General features: G+C 41.9%; 1 protein-coding gene across 2 annotated transcripts in view; it reads left to right on the top strand.

The window, feature by feature from the left end:
• Positions 1 to 16949, top strand: part of LOC131255344 (transcriptional corepressor LEUNIG-like) — a 67760-nt gene that overhangs the window by 17611 nt on the left and 33200 nt on the right. For both annotated transcript variants that reach the window (XM_058256048.1, XM_058256046.1), the window contains exons 4-8: positions 12401 to 12724; positions 13082 to 13170; positions 13631 to 13718; positions 13792 to 13867; positions 15516 to 15565. In XM_058256048.1, coding sequence (XP_058112031.1) covers positions 12401 to 12724; positions 13082 to 13170; positions 13631 to 13718; positions 13792 to 13867; positions 15516 to 15565 — 627 coding nt within the window. The remainder of the gene's footprint in view (positions 1 to 12400; positions 12725 to 13081; positions 13171 to 13630; positions 13719 to 13791; positions 13868 to 15515; positions 15566 to 16949) is intronic.

Here is a 16949-nt window from a genome sequence, read left to right as displayed (position 1 = left end):
TACATCAATAAATCCAACCACATGTATAGTAAATGCATCTGCTAGATTAGGAGAAGCGAATAAACATGCCGGGTTAAGGATTTAGGCAGCCGAATACAATGGAGATGACATTTGCATGCCCCATCTTTTATCTATAATGGGCTTGTAATCACACTCAATAGTTAAAATGGCCCATGATCTTATTTATCGCCCTCTCCATTACATCATATATGTAACCCATAAGAGGCTTCTCATCCCCTCCACCAATCGCAACACAACGACTAAGGGCTTGGATGCTTTTAACGCCTTTACTACTCAAGTCCAAAAACTTTGCGAAATGATTGTTTGTTGAACTTGTTTTCCTTCAGCCTTCTTTGACCAAGGCCCACTTGTAAAATTGGCCGACGACACTACAAAGGTTCTAAGTTTTGATTTTTTTTTATATGTAATCTTTATAGTGTTAAGAAGGCTGTAGCGAAACGGGTGACTGCTAGACGTAGTAAGTTACTCTAAGTGAGTTTTCTCATTCGACTGAGAATGGTGTGTTTGTACATAAAGACCGTGATTCTTCTAGCCATTGCAATCACTTTTAAAGATAACTAACCTATATCTTTTAATATTAGATCAACATAATGGGCCATACAGGGGGTCTAAAATAGACAACTCGTCTTCTCCATAAGAAGACGACCGATGGATACATATGAGGTTGCGTTGTTTGTAATTACCCGGACAACGTATTTCTCACATATTTTGATGCAAGACATGAAAAATTAAATATGATATGCAAGATTGCAGGCTTAGATCACACCAATTCAGAAACAATCACACAAATTCCACATCCCACATGAAAATCCAAACATTCAATTAAAGGGGAATCTATGCGGGTCCAAGCCGACACAGGCTAGGACTGGACCAATAAAATTATAAACCAAACAATGTCAAAGGAAAATAAAATCAACTACTCATGCATAAAAATCAGTCCCTAATCCAAGGGATTCCCTAATTTCAATTCAAGGAACCCTAAGGTGATAAAAATGGGCAAATCAATTAGGGATCATATAATATAGGGTTAGGATTCATGAAAAAATGGCTATGAGAGGATAAAAGAGGATAAAAACCTGAGCCAAAAGATGATCCCGCGTGTGGACAGCAACAATGGCCCAGACGGACGTGCGTGTGATCCCGGCCGCACGTGTGTGGGGCCCACTATTCAGAAAAAGGCCACCTTGGCCCTGATCGGCCAGGGATGGACTCCAAAACCTCCAAATTTCAGCTCGATCCGATGTACGGTTTGTGCGTGGTGCTCCGCCGAAGTTTCAGCTCGCCTGCGGGCTGAAATCTGGAAACCTGCTTCAATGAAGAAATCTGATGCAACAAAAGGACAAATTCAAAGTACGGATGGTGGGGGAAGATGGAAAAAAAAGATGATGGAAGATGGGGGTGAATTGGGATCGATGTGGCTTCGCACCACGGTAGTTAGCCATTCGAAAAGGGAGGGCTTCGCACCCACTTTTGAATTCTTCCACAACTCACGAAGAGAGCAGAAAAATAAAGCAGGAATTTTTTATTAACTTCAATGAATGAAAAGAACTACAAAGGGTGTCTATTTATAGGGAGAACCCTATACCCAAAAACTCGCACCATGTGCGACACCTATTACTTGGCGATGAAGTAAACTAAAATAAAAACCAAACAAGGAAATCTAAAGCGTTCACGATGTTCTAAATAATAACAATAAGCAAAACCTAAAATATAAAACTAATCTGACGAGTGGGCCACGATCATGAGATCCCATGGTGGGCTTTTCTTAACTATCGGGCCACTTTTCTGAATCAAAACTTGTCTTCTAGCTAGGAGGCCCTCCCTGGACGTCGTCATCGAGCTAGATCGATGGTGTGGTCCTCCTCCTGCGTACGTACGTGCGTAGGGGTGGTGGTGTGCGGGCGTGCGTGTGTACGATGTCCTCATCAACTCTCCCCGGCTGTGAAGATTTCGCCACTGGCGAAATAAAACTCCTGAACCGTTCTAGGATGTCTGGATCAAGTCTCTGAAGCTCCTCAGTGAGCCACGCGCTGTCCGAAGTTGGGCGTGACTTCTATTTAACTAGGTATTTCTGAAACCCGCCATCCGACGTGGAAATTATCTCATGGTCCAAGATATCCTCTATTTCCTCTCTGGGTGTGTGAAGGCTAGGTATGAGAGGCAGAGGCTGGGATGAAAGGTCGGGAAGAGGCCATGGATCAAAGGGTAAGGTTGGGACATCAGGATGAGTGGGCGAAGGGCTGGACAAAGTATCAGTGGGTTCCTGAAAAGCAACTAGATCCTCCACGTTGAATGTGGAACTAATTCCCATGGAAGGTGGAAGATCTACCTCATACGCATTGAGACCGTTTCGCTTTATAATTTTGAAGGGTCCAGCGCTACGCGCGTGTAACTTACGAACGGCCCCTGGAGGGTACCGCTCGGGCCTGATATGGACCATCACAGAGTCCCCAATATTGAACTCTTTGAAACGTCTATGTAGGTCTGCAGAAAGTTTGTAATGCTCATTACTAGTAGTGATCTTTCGCCTGATTTCTTGATGCAATGAATGTATGTGATGCGTAAAAGACTCTGCAGACTCTGATGGCCTATGAGACAATGACATGGGGATAAGATCAATAGGTTTCCTAGGCTTATAACCAGTAACGACTTCAAAAGGACTTAAGACCTGTGGACCTATTGACAGAACTATTGTATGTAAACTCGGCTATGGGTAGTACGACGTCCCATGTCCTGGTATGCTCCCCCACTAAACATCGAAGTAAACTCCCTAGGCTCCTATTAACCACCTCAGTCTGGCCATCGGTCTGAGGGTGGTAAGTAAAAGAAAACTGGAGCCTAGTATTCATCATGTGCCATAGTGTCTTCCAAAAGTAACTCATAAATCTCACGTCACGGTCAGACACTATGGTTTTTGGTAACCCATGCAATTTGACAACCTCACTAAAGAATAGCTTGGCAACATGAGAGGCGTCGGAGGTCTTAGAACAAGGAATGAAGTGGGCCATTTTAGAGAAACGCTCCACAACAACGAATATGGAGTCATGCTTTCGAATAGTCTTGAGAAGTCCAAGCATGAAGTCCATACTGATGTCTTGCCAAGGGATGAATGGGACTGGCAAAGGTGTATATAATCCTGTATTCTGTTTCCTTTGCTTTGCCAGTTGACAAGTACGACATTGCCCTATAATTTTGGCCACGTCCCGCTTGAGGCTTGGCCAATGAAATCTATCCTCCACTAGGGCAATGGTCTTGTCACGACCGAAATGACCTGCAACCCCCCCTGAATGTAACTCCCAGACAAGAAAATCACGAAGGGAGGTGCGTGGTATGCACAAGCGGTCACTCCTAAGCAAATATCCGTCCAAAATCAAATACTCACTGTTAGCTCCTGATGGACTCTCTATTAAAGACGTATACACAACTCCAAAATCTGAACACTCAGAATACTCTTCTTTGATGCGTTCAAAGCCTGTAACTTCAATGCTCATGGAGTTGAGTAATGCGACTCGACGACTCAACGCGTCGGCAAGCTTATTCTCTACACCGGCCTTGTGCTTAAGCACAAAAGTGTACTCTTGAAGGAATTGAACCCACTTAGCGTGCCTGGGGCTTAATTTCTTTTGAGAGTTCAAGTATTTTAAGGCCTCGTGATCTGAGAACAAGACGAATTCTTGCGGTAACAGGTAATGTCGCCAATGGCGTAGTGATTGCACTACCGCGTAGAATTCCTTGTCATAGGTGGAATATCTTTGCTTCGCCTCATTCAGTTTCTCACTAAAAAGGCGACAGGATGCCCTTCCTGACTAAGTACTCCCCCTATGCACTCCTGACGCGTCACATGCGATTTCAAAAGCTTTTGAAAAATCGGGAAGTCGCGTACTGGAGCTTTGGCCATCTTGACCTTTATCTCCTCGAAGGCCTTCGAGGACAAAAAATCCCATCAAACTCTCCCTTTTTTATGCATCGTGATGGGAGCCACAATGGAACTGAAGCCTCGAATGAACCGCCTATAAAAGGTGGCTAAGCCATGAAAGCTGTGCACCTCATGAATATTGCGGGGTTCAGGCCAATTAACGATGGCCTTGACCTTCTCGGGATCCACCGATACGCCCTCAGCTGACACAATAAAACCTAAGAAGATCACACTACTAGACAAGAAAGCGCACTTCTTTAGGTTGGCGTACAACTTCTCGGCCCTAAGGATCCCACAAACCTGCCTCAAATGGTTGAGGTGTTGCTCCTTAGTCATGCTATAAATCAAGATATCATCAAAGTATACGACCAGGAACTTCCCCATGAAGGGTCTCAACACTTGGGTCATCACACGCATGAAAGTGCTTGGGGCATTAGTTAACCCAAAAGGCATAACTAGCCACTCATATAGCCCATCCTTCGTCTTGAAGGCCGTCTTCCACTCATCACCATGGCGTATACGGATTTGGTGATACCCACTTTTGAGGTCGATTTTTGAGAAGATAGTAGCATTAGCCATCATATCTAGCATGTCATCAAGACGCGGTATGGGAAATCGATACTTGATTGTGATTTTGTTGATGGCCCTACTATCAACACATCCTCCATGTGCCATCCTTCTTAGGTGTAAGAAGGGCGGGCACGGCACACGAACTCATGCTCTCTCGAATGAAACCCTTCTCTAGGAGTTCATCAATCTGCCTCTTCAACTCAGCGTGCTCCTTCGGGTTCATTCTGTAAGGTGGGAGGTTTGGTAGAGTTGCCCTAGGGATTAAATCAATGGCATGCTGTATATCCCTCATAGGGGGAAGCTCATTCGGTAAATCATCAGGAAAAACATCACGAAACTCATGTACTACCTGAATGGCCTCAGTGGGTAACTCTACGCTAGTATCTGGTACACTCTCCCTAGCCACAAGGGCGTATATCATCGAGTCCGCCTCCGTCTCTCGCTCAAAGTCTTTGGCATTCAAAATATGGAGCGGTTTGGACTTGGACTTCGACTCCTTCACTTCTTTTGGGCCGCTCACACCACTTTGTGTGGTGAACTCTTTTCCAGTTGTATTCTTGGGTGGTAGAGGATTTAGCTTGACCTTCTTGCCCTCAAACCAAAATGTACACACATTTGAACGACCAAATATGGTAACATCCCTGTCATAGAGCCATGGCCTACCCAGAATGACATGGCCCACATCCATAGGAACAACATCATACCAAATTGTCTTTATAAGATCCGAACTGAATAGGGACAAGACAGCGGTGCGAGACTGGAATAGATGTTTCATCAACCCAGGAGACTCTATAGGGCTGAGGATGGGCTTCCAGCTTCAAGCCCAAACGACTCACAGTGCTAGTCGATGCCACGTTGGCACAACTACCACTATCCACGATTATCTTACAGCTCTTTTCCTCACATTTTGCATAAGTGTAGAAGATCGTGTTGCGGCGCCAGTCATCAGTGTTCTTGGCTTGAGCTAGGGCGCAACGCACAATTGCGAGGGTCAAAGACTCTTGTGCTCCCTCTTCCTCATCACTAGGGGTTCCGACTGGCTCATATTCCTCCTCCTCACTATCACTCTCTGGGGGCACTACTTCTACTTGCCCATCAATAAGGAGTACTTTGGTGCCCTCTCTCGTGCCGCACTGGTGAGCAAAGTGACCAAACCCCTGACACCTAAAACACCTAGTGGCCCCACTTCCACGTGAACTAGACCCGACAATCTCTTTACCCTTATCATCCTTAGGTCTGGGCTGAACATTAGGGGAAGGTTTGTTTTGGAATCCCGTGTCAGGTCTAGCCCCAGAGGGGTTGGCCTTAGTACCAGATTTGCGAAAGTCAAACCGCCTTCCCACAGATGTTTTAAGGTATTGCTCGACATCTAACACTAGTTGGTACAACTGTTCGATAGTGTCTGTCTTTGGCGAGCAATTCTCTCCTAATTTCAGGACGGAGGCCCATTTTAAAACGAGCAAGGGTGAGTACGGGGTCCTCATCAACCTCACAGCGGGTTGAGTACTCTTCGAATTTCTCAATATAGTCAGCAACACTCATGGAACCCTGTCGAAGAGACTGCCACTCCTCAATCAACTGCATGCGATAAGAGAAAGGGAGGTACTTCTCTTTCAACGTTTCTTTCATTTCTCCCCAATGGACTATTGGAAGTTTCTTCGCTCTTTCTTTTTTTTGCTCAACCGTTGCCCAAAACTTCTTTGCTTGACCCACAAGCTTCATCTTGGCGAATCGGACTCGTCGAGCATCCGACATATCATACCACTCAAAATAGTGGTCCATATCCGCCAACCAATTTAAAAAAGCTTTAGGGTCCAAGTGACCATCAAAAGTAGGAGCATCTACTCTAACTCCCTTGAGGAGTTGTGCATCTGGGTCATATTGATCATGATGTCCCTCACGGGGTGAGTGCACAGGTACGCGCCCATGACCAGCTCCTTGGCCGCCTCCATTCCTTGGTCTAACCTCCTGACCAACTGCCTGAGATTGGGCATCCTCCCCAGTGGTGGGGTTTGCCCTGAAGGAGATCTCTATTTCTTCGAGGCGTTTATCTATGTGTTGTTCCAAATGCTTATTCAAGGGCTCAACTTGCTGGGCTAACTTGGCCACTGTTTCTTGTAGTTGCTCCATGTTTAGTGTGGGGTGCAAACCGAAGCCGCGACCCGTACGTGTGGGCATACACTGATTTGCTCAACCTAAGGACCTGCTATGACAACTATATGCGTCTAAAAACTAAATGACCCTACGAGACTCTATATGAAGGAGACTACACACTGTTACTAAAATTCAGCTCTATATGATGGACTAAATGCATGAAGGACTCAAACAAACTAAACCCTAAATATGTGGTGAATTGCCCTATAAGAACCCTAGGCTTTGATACCAAATTTGATGCAGGACATGAAAAATTAAATATGATATGCAAGATTGCAGGCTTAGATCACACCAATTCAGAAACAATCACACAAATTCCACATCCCACATGAAAATCCAAACATTCAATTAAAGGGGAATCTATGCGGGTCCAAGCCGACACAGGCTAGGACTGGACCAATAAAATTATAAACCAAACAATGTCAAAGTGAAATAAAATCAACTACTCATGCATAAAATCAGTCCCTAATCCAAGGGATTCCCTAATTTCAATTCAAGGAATCCTAAGGTGATAAAAATGGGCAAATCAATTAGGGATCATGTAATATAGGGTTAGGATTCATGAAAAAATGGCTATGAGAGGATAAAAGAGAATAAAAACCTGAGCCAAAAGATGATCCCGCGTGTGGACAGCAACAATGGTCCAGACGGACGTGCGTGTGATCCCGACCGCACGTGTGTGGGGCCCACTATTCAGAAAAAGGCCACCTTGGCCCTGATCGGCCAGGGATGGACTCCAAAACCTCCAAATTTCAGCTCGATCCGATGTACGGTTTGTGCGTGGTGCTCCGCCGAAGTTTCAGCTCGCCTGCGGGCTGAAATCTGGAAACCTGCTTCAATGAAGAAATCTGATGCAACAAAAGGACAAATTCAAAGTACGGATGATGGGGGAAGATGGAAAAAAAAGATGATGGAAGATGGAGGTGAATTGGGATCGATGTGGCTTCGCACCACGGTAGTTAGCCCTTCGAAAAGGGAGGGCTTCGCACCCACTTTTGAATTCTTCCACAACTCACGAAGAGAGCAGAAAAATAAAGCAGGAATTTTTTATTAACTTCAATGAATGAAAAGAACTACAAAGGGTGCCTATTTATAGGGAGAACCCTAGACCCAAAAACTCGCACCATGTGCGACACCTATTACTTGGCGATGAAGTAAACTAAAATAAAAACCAAACAAGGAAATCTAAAGCGTTCACGATGTTCTAAATAATAACAATAAGCAAAACCTAAAATATAAAACCAATCCGACGAGTGGGCCACGATCATGAGATCCCATGGTGGGCTTTTCTTGACTATCGGGCCACTTTTCTGAACCAAAACTTGTCTTCTAGCTAGGAGGCCCTCCCTGGATGTCGTCATCGAGCTAGATCGATGGCGGGGTCCTCCTCCTGCGTACGTACGTGCGTAGGGGTGGTGGTGTGCGGGCGTGCGTGTGCACGATGTCCTCATCATATTTCCTCAACTACATTATCTAGTAATTTAAACAGGTATTCTTTAGTATGCGAATGGCCCGATGCATTTACGAACTTCAAGAACATTGTCCTAGATGACAAATTCACCAGAAAGTTAATGAGAGATCGACCGGATCTATCGGTCCATCCATCGGCCATGAGCGAGTGCCCGTATGCTTTCCACGATTCCTTATATTTGGCTATAAAGGATTGTGTATAATCAACTTTGGATTTGAGGCACGTCTCCCTCATATCATGATATAAAGGAGGTTTAAGCCTTGGTCCAAATTGATCTATAGCCTCAACCATAACTTTGAAGCTTTTCTATTTAACTGCGTTAAAAGCAATCCCAGTTTGGTAAAACCATTTAGCAATATATTAAATAGTAGTTTTCCTATCTTTTTTGTTTATATCAGTTTTTTAAAGTTGTTTGAGCCGGCCCTTTGCCTCGACCCCATTGATCGACTACATCTTTGGGGTGTGGTTTACACTATCTATCCATGGGCCCATGCCCTTGGGCTCTTTTCGAGGCTATTAGTGGTCTAGATCGACTTGTCGAAGTAGGGGGGTAGGGCTAGCTTCATCTACATCAACTACGTTTATATCTTTGTACGCATCTTGTTTCATATATTCTTCTTGATGTAGGGCACTATCGCATATTTTTCTCGATTGTTTATTCATATGATCTCCTTTCAGATTTTTGGATTAATTTTGTCGCATCTTTTTGCATTTGACCTCGATAAATGTGCAAGGTGTTGCTTGTGTCGCGTAATGCCACGGGAACCCACATTCCCGCATAACTCACATACTATGTGAGTCTTATCCGTAATACTATTAGGGCTGTGCATCGAGCCGAGTCGAGTCGAGGTGGGCCGAGCTTGGCTTGGCTTGTCCGTGCTCTTCTCGAGTTCGAGCTTACTATTAAAGCTTGGCTTGTTTGCCAAAACTTTCAAGTCGGGCTCGAGGCAAGCTAATGGATCGAGTCGAGGCGAGCTTGCTCTCAACCTGACCTAACCCGCAACCCGCACCTGACTTAACCTAGTAACCCGACCCAACCGACCCAACCCCCAAATCAAATATTTAATTAACAATACACACACACACACACATATTTAATATTAGATAAAACCATAGATGGTACTTTGTTATTGATACTGAGAGGGAGAGAGAGAGAGAGTGAGGAGAGCTCAAGTGAGTGTAGGCCGTACGGCTGAGACAAGCTGGGTAGACGTTGAGTCAAGCTCAGGTGAGTGACCGAGTGGAGAGAGAGAGAGAGAGAGAGAGAGAGAGAGAGAGAGAGAGAGAGAGCGTGGCGGGTTAAGTAAGGAAAGGAAATGGTATAAGAGAGACGGACGGGTACGATAGGGTTTATGTTTTAATTTTTTAAAATTTTAAATATAATATAATATACATTAATAAATAATAATATATTCGAGTCGAGCTGAGCTCGAGCTCAAGCTTCGAGCCAAGTTGAGTTCGAGTCGAGTCGAGTCAAACCCCACTATGTTTGAACTTGGCTTGTTTTCAAAACGAGCTGGGTCATATAAAGTTTGGCTCACCTTGATTCATCGTTCGAGTCGAGTCAAGTCGAGCTAAATCGAGCCAAGCCGAGCGAGCTTTTCGAGCTAGCTTGGCTCGTGTACAGCCCTAAGTACTATGATGGTGTCCATACTTCCAACCTGGGTCATTCGACTTGGATTTCAGAGTGGAAGATGGGAAAGAAGAAATGGTGTGGTGTGAGCATTGATTCTTGTTGTTATAACTTGTAAGTTGTAAACTTGTAAAAACTAGAAACTAAACTAAAGTAAAGAGTCAAGATTAAAGAGATGGGAGAGGGGGAGAGAGAATGAGAGGGAGAGAATGGGAGAGAGAGAGTTACACTTACACACCTACACTAGTAGTTGTATAAAGAGAGAGAGAGAAGAAAAGGAGAAAGAGTGGGAGCTAGAGTTACACTTGTAGAGAGAGAGAGAGAGAGAGAGAGAGAGAGAGAGAGAGAGAGAGAATTTTACACAAACACAAATTACACAATCTAAAATTCGGAAATATATTTTTGCCTTGACTCTTGAATGTTGTAGACTTGTAGTAGAATGTAGATTCTTGCCTTCGTTGAACTGTTGCTTGATTCTTGAAATTTGAATCTTGACTTGTAACTTGTAAAATGTAAAAATAAAAAATGTCTTGCTTGACTCGTCTCTTGATATAAATATAGAGAAAGAGAGATAGAAAGGGATATAGATTCAAATTTCAATAGAAATGATCAAATGAATATATAGATTGTAAAGAATGTGAATGAATGAATGTAGAATTGTAGATTGAAGAAATGAGAATGAATGAAAGTAGATTGTAGAAGTGAGAACCTGGATGTAGAACTAGAAAATGGAATGAATGAAAATATGAGATAGATGTAGAACTAGAAAATGAAATGAAAGAATGTTTTCAGTTCTAGAAACTTAATAGTTAAAACCAAAAAATGAAATGAGAGAATGTAATTATGTTACTAATAAGAGAATGTAGAAAATGAAATGAATGAGAATAAATAGATGTAGATTGTAGACCTAAAAAATGAAATGAGAGAATGTATCTAAAAACTTAAAAATAGAAAATGAAATGAAATGAGAGAATGTAAATTACTAAATTGTACTAATAACTAATAGTAACTAGTAAGAAATGAAATGAGAGAATGTAAATTACTAAATTGTACTAATAATTAATAGTAATTAGTAAGAGAATGTAGAAAATGAAATGAGAGAATGAAGAAAATGAAATGAGAGTGAAGAAAATGAAATGAGAGAATGTAGAACTATGTACCGTGAGACTTGGAATTCGACATCTTCTTGCTTCTTCTATCTCGAATCTTGATTCTTGATTGAAACTTGAAAGTTGGAGCTTGTGCCTTGGAGACTTGGAACTTGAGAGTTGAAATATGGAGAATGTAAGAGAGAATGAGAGATTTGAAAGTATGAGAGTAGAGGAGAGTTTGAGTGAATGAAACTTACATATAGAGCGGACTTGAAGGCCTTTTTATAGGCAAAAAGTCCAGATTTTGCACAAAAAAGGAGTTCCCAGAATATGCGATTGCATATGTTGTATGCAATTGCATATTATCGCACATGCAATATATGCGATCGCATATGCCATGACCGCATATGCGATCAATGCATAAATACGCACATATGCAATCGCATATTCACAAATGCTACTGCACATGACGACACTGGTTGTCGGTTTCTCTTGAAAATAAACTTCAGGAGATCTATGTGAATAATAAACATCAGGAGGTCTATGTGAATCGCTCAAGTGAGATTAGCATTCTTTTGATGTTTTTAGAATAACTACTTTGGAAATTAAAGACATTTCATGGGATCGCCGACGTTACTATCTCTCCTTGATGATACTTCACCTATATGGGCACTGAACAATCTAAGTGACTCGCGTAATACAAACATTGTTGGTTCCCTTTTGAGTTACAGACATACAGATTCTTCTCCTTGGTTTTGGAATGGACATCTCAGGTCGATCACTCACATTTCATTTGGAAATTGCATGCATTGAGTTTGTGGGGAGCGTAGTCGGTTTTGACTGCCGATTTGGAATTATAATTAAATTTGTAGAGCTGTCAATGGGTCAGGTCCTATAGTACCCATACGTGGGCTAACCGGTTTTGGGTCTTGCCAGGTCTGGGTTCCTGTCAGGTACCCATTGGGTCTCTAGATCTACTTTCGTGGCCGGTTTGTGTCAAATAAGATCATTTACATGGTTTGGCTCACTTGATGGATGGCTTTAGATCACGCACGTATGTGCATGCGCGGTGTGTAAATGGACTCCCTTACATATCTATGGCTTGGGAAATCTTATTCCATTTCTAGAGAAAATAATATATTATTATTATTATTATTACCAATAAAACTAACTGGACTGACCTGGACCCTATGTGACCCAATTTCCATTGGGTCCTAGTTGATGAACCAACCTGAACCTGAATTTAACTGATACCAAAACCTGTTACTTGAACCCAACCTTATTACTAAATGGCTAAAAAAAGGGGCTCAGACACGTTAAAATTGGGTCAGGTCCATCAGTTAGCCGTGGCTTCTGGTACCCATTGACAACTTACAAATTTGCGTACTTGTAGAAAAAGGGTTCTTGTTATGATTGTAACTTTTGTGGAGGACGGTATCTACGCGGCCTTCTTACTAAGGCAGTTCTTGACTATTTGTGTATGATGGATATTTCCTAGCTAGACACATGTAAGTCTTGTGTATGAGATTTGGCTTTGTTGGCAGACTCAACTAATCAAGGCACGAGAGCAACAGCAACAACAGCAGCAACCACAGCAGCCTCAGAACCAGCAGCGACTGCAAATGCAGCATCTCTTATTACAGAGGCAGCAACAACAGCAGCAGCAACAGCAACAGCAGCAACAACAACAGCAACAACAGCGGAGAGAGGGAGGGCATCTCTTAAATGGCACTGCCAATGGGCTTGTTGGCAATGATCCTCTCCTACGACAAAATCCAGGAACTGCAAATGCTTTGGCTACAAAGATGTACGAGGAGCGGTTAAAGTTGCCGCTTCAAAGAGACTCTTTGGATGATGCATCTGTGAAGGTATTCCCTTTAGGATAGAAGTGAGTTTATCTGAAGGGCGTGTTTGGATGTCCACCATATCTGGAGCGAATGGAATAGATTTTTGTTGAAACAGATAAAGGTTTTGTTCCACTCAGTGTGGATTTCTGGAAATGCATCTCTGGGTGAATAGCTGTTGCTGCCTTATCCATTCCAAATTGTGATGGATGACCTTTCAGGCCATTCTTAAAATGGAACCACCTGAGAATTTTTGGGAGAAGTCTCTTTGCTGTTCTTTTTCCGGTCACACGGTCTTATAATCTCTCTCAAGATTTTACTTCTTGTTGTTGCCACACTTTTCCGGCACTTGTTTAACCTACTAGGAAATTTATGTTACAGCAAAGGTTTGGCGACAACGTGGGCCCGCTTCTAGATTCAAACCATGCATCGATGTTAAAGACAGCTGGCATGCCAGGCCAACCTTCAGGGTACCTTTCTGATATTCCATAATCGACGTGTACAGTCTGAAACCTTCACGATAAATTTTTCTCTTATGAATGCATCGGAATTATAATCACATAGGCTGCAATGGTCTTATCTTGCTTGAAAAAATGTGATTTCTAGTAGTGAGAGTAGGGTTTGGAATCCTGCTCTTCATATATGCAAGATCTGCACCATTTACCCAGTGGCCACACTGCATATATGCCGTGATCCAAAAATCAGCTATGTCCTGTCATCAGGTGGGTTGCGTATTTATGAAAAAAGTGAATATGAATGTTGGTCATCAGGTGTCCACTGCATATCTGCCGTTTTATTTATTAGAAATGTCATAGGCATTATGTTTTAATTTCTACACATGCTTTCTTTATCATTCCAATTCCTATTTTTGGTTTGGGGAGACTGCAAGATGGATACTGGATACTCATTGAGTGCTTTTATCCATTTCAGGCAGGTTTTGCACAGTACTGCTGGTGGCATGTCGGGGCCTCTTCAACAAGTCCAAGCTCGGAATCCACAGCTTACAGGAGCTGCACAGGTAGACATTAATGATAACAGTTACTGGTTATCTATTTCTATCATGTGCTGATGTGACTGGAATACTGAAACAGGACATAAAGAGCGAGATGAATCCAGTATTGAACCCCAGAGCTGCAGGTCCCGATGGTTCGGGAATTGGAGTTCCTGGTAATGGTCATAGCAAAATTCAAATACTAACTTTTCAAGTTCAAGTTGAACTCCTATCTTTAGATTTTTCATGGCCTTCAGAATTATGAGCTCATATATCATGTCCACTCTCTCTCGTGGTACTCTTTGAAATATCGGAGAGGTTTTCTTATGTAGGATGTATAAGATAATCTGAATATGTGCATATCATCCTTGGGTGTTCAGTTCGTAAAGCTGGGACCCATAGTTCAGTGACATAGATTGTGGATAGGTGGGACTCGCCATGTATGGACCATGCCTGAAAAATCTCCCAGATTGTAAGATCCTAACCATCCAATCATTGGCCTTCTTCTAGTTGAATGTGGACTATTACCGTATTTACTTTCTTAACTGTATATTTGCGGGCACTGATTGATGGTTTAGTAGCTTTTTTGGAGATTTAAGGAGGGAACAAGTTCCTAATAGAATGGATTGCCCTACTTGACCCCTCCTTGGCAATGGTGTCAGCCAAAGCATTAGCTTTGCTATGAACATGAACAAATGATTGTTTTTTTTTTTTTTTTTTTTAAATTTTTTTTTTTTTTTTAAATTGACTTATTAATACCGTAAGAAGAGGAAAATATTTACCTTATAATATAAATTATGATTCTCATCTACACTATATAATGTGACTTGCTTTTGGACATTTTTGCCCTGGCAATTTCTTTTGCTATGGCAGAAAACTCTAAATATTGAAAGGGCCATGGGAAAACATTTTAAATGAAGTAGAGGGTATTTTGGAAATTGAAAAACGTGGCTGTTGTCTGATGTACGGTTTAGATTTCACCTACAAAAAGCTTTTAAATAGTTAGATTTTGCCCTGCAAAAACGAGGGTAGGGTATTTTTTGAACTTCCATTCTTTTATGTGAGTGACCCCTCGCCTCTTGTTTCCATGTACCCTGCCCCAAAGGTACTACTAGGAAGCCATGCAACAAAGGCTATGTGGGCTGACTATGATGACTATATGAAATCTATTGCGCTGCCTCATGCTAGGATGTCAACTTGAAAACAGCGTAGATCTAAAACTTGAGTGGGCCACAACAATGGAAAAAGTGAGAATGGGTCGCCCACCATTGAAAACAGTTTTCTCTGTGTAGCTGCTGTAGCATGTAGCCAGATCCTTTCCCTCTCCCTTTTTCTCTTTCCCTTACTCTACCTCCACGTGCATTGCACGTGCCATAACCCTAGTTAAAAATTAATGTTGCCTGATCTATTATGCTTGTTATTAGCACAAGAGTACTATAAACATTCTCCTTCAAACATAGGCTAGAGGCTCAGAGTACTATAAACATTCTCAGAACTACTCTAGAGCTGCTGTTTTTCATTTGATTCATTTGCTGAAGAGATTGGCCCATTGAGGATATTTTTGGGGCATGCCTCATCCAATGCAGGCCCCATTAGATCAACTTTCTTATTTTTTTGCCCCATTTTTTTATTTATACCGTGCAGTCTATAGATTGTAATTACCTGCTCAGTGATATCTCAACACCAGATTTTTCTGCCTAATTTTTGTGTGCTTGTTCTATAGTGAAGAGGATTGTCTCGTAACATTTATCACGTGCTTGTTCTACAGCGAAGAGGGTTATCTCATAACATTTATCACTGACAGTAACTTTCCTATTTTGACAGGATCAAATCAAGGCGGTAATAATTTGACTTTGAAAGGATGGCCTCTCACGGTAAGTCTACAAGAACATGGTATTCATGCATTGCCTGGAATGTTCTATGCTACTGGAGATAATTATAATTAGACGTTTAAGAATCTACAAGTTCAATGTCAATGTGGCAGTCTGTGATGTTGTGTGCCTGTTTGGTATCCATGGGGTCCATGACTCCGTGTTGACTGATAAAGAAAAACTTTGATACTCTAGCATAGTGTGATGACTGATAGTGATACACAGGCACTTCAAAATTGCATACATGACATACAAGTAATTCAATGTGGGGGTCTTGTTTCCTGGGCTGCCTGAGTTGTGTTTCCTGGGATGCTCCGTTGGGTCTCTGTGTTGTTTGTTTTGTCCTTCATTTCCTTCTTGTCCTGTTCTTGTTTTTTCCTTTATTTTCTGTTTCCTTTTCTTTTGGCTTCTGGCCCTAATAAAGTGCATCATCTTTCCAAAAAAATAAAAATAAAAATCATGGTTCCAGTTTAGACGTTTCGTGTAACAAAAAATACCTGTTTGATTATCTGACTATTAGATTGGTGGGCATTTATTGGATAGTTAAAAATGAAAATGATCCAATGGTCCCATTTCAATAAACAAGTGTCCACAAATCAGAGGTTTGTTCAACCAATCTGATTTGGGACTGTGACTTAGCAATAATTGGTTTCATAATTAATTTTAGTGTGCCTCACGTATATAGTTTTTGTGCGCATGCGTATTGTCGTAGTGTGGCTTGGCTGTGGGCTTTTGGACCTGGGCTGTAGGCCCCTGGGCCTCTTATTTCTTTTTTTATTTTTTTGGCATCTTTTTGGTTCCTGTTTTGCCCTTTATCTTAAGAGTATTTGATGTAATTTTGCATATAAGCAAGAGAGGGCTGGACCTCCAGTCCTGGCACTCTCTCATCTCTTTCTAAAAGTCTTTTACTTAACACGTATCAAGCGTCATACTCTGCCAGTGTATCAAATAACTTCCCTTGGCTGATAGTTATGTAATTCGTTACTTATTGTATCACCAATTGCAAATAATGATATGCATCAACAATATATTTTCTATTCCAGTAGTTTGAGTGATAGATCTGAGCCTTTTGAAGTTTTTATGAGCAAAGGTTGCTCGCTAACAACAGTGAGATAGCTTTGGTGGTTAAGTCTAAAATTGCATTTGTAGGAAACTTGCAGCCAATTGAAAAATGGACTAGATGAGCAGCATACGTTTCAAACATTTTTTTGGCAGTATCAAACAGGGGTAGCCTGATCATTTAGTCTAAGAAGAACAAAATGATTTGATGAAACCGTCTTATTTAGTGCCATACTGCCATTAAATAAAAGCCCGACGTACTCATCATCAACAAATTTCCTTGCATCACTTTAGCTGAGCTGCTTTCAGTCATTGGCGGCATAGATTA

This window comes from Magnolia sinica, chromosome 1, assembly GCF_029962835.1.
Source record: "Magnolia sinica isolate HGM2019 chromosome 1, MsV1, whole genome shotgun sequence".
NCBI lineage: Eukaryota > Viridiplantae > Streptophyta > Magnoliopsida > Magnoliales > Magnoliaceae > Magnolia > Magnolia sinica.
This window is presented reverse-complemented; position numbering and strand designations above follow the sequence as displayed.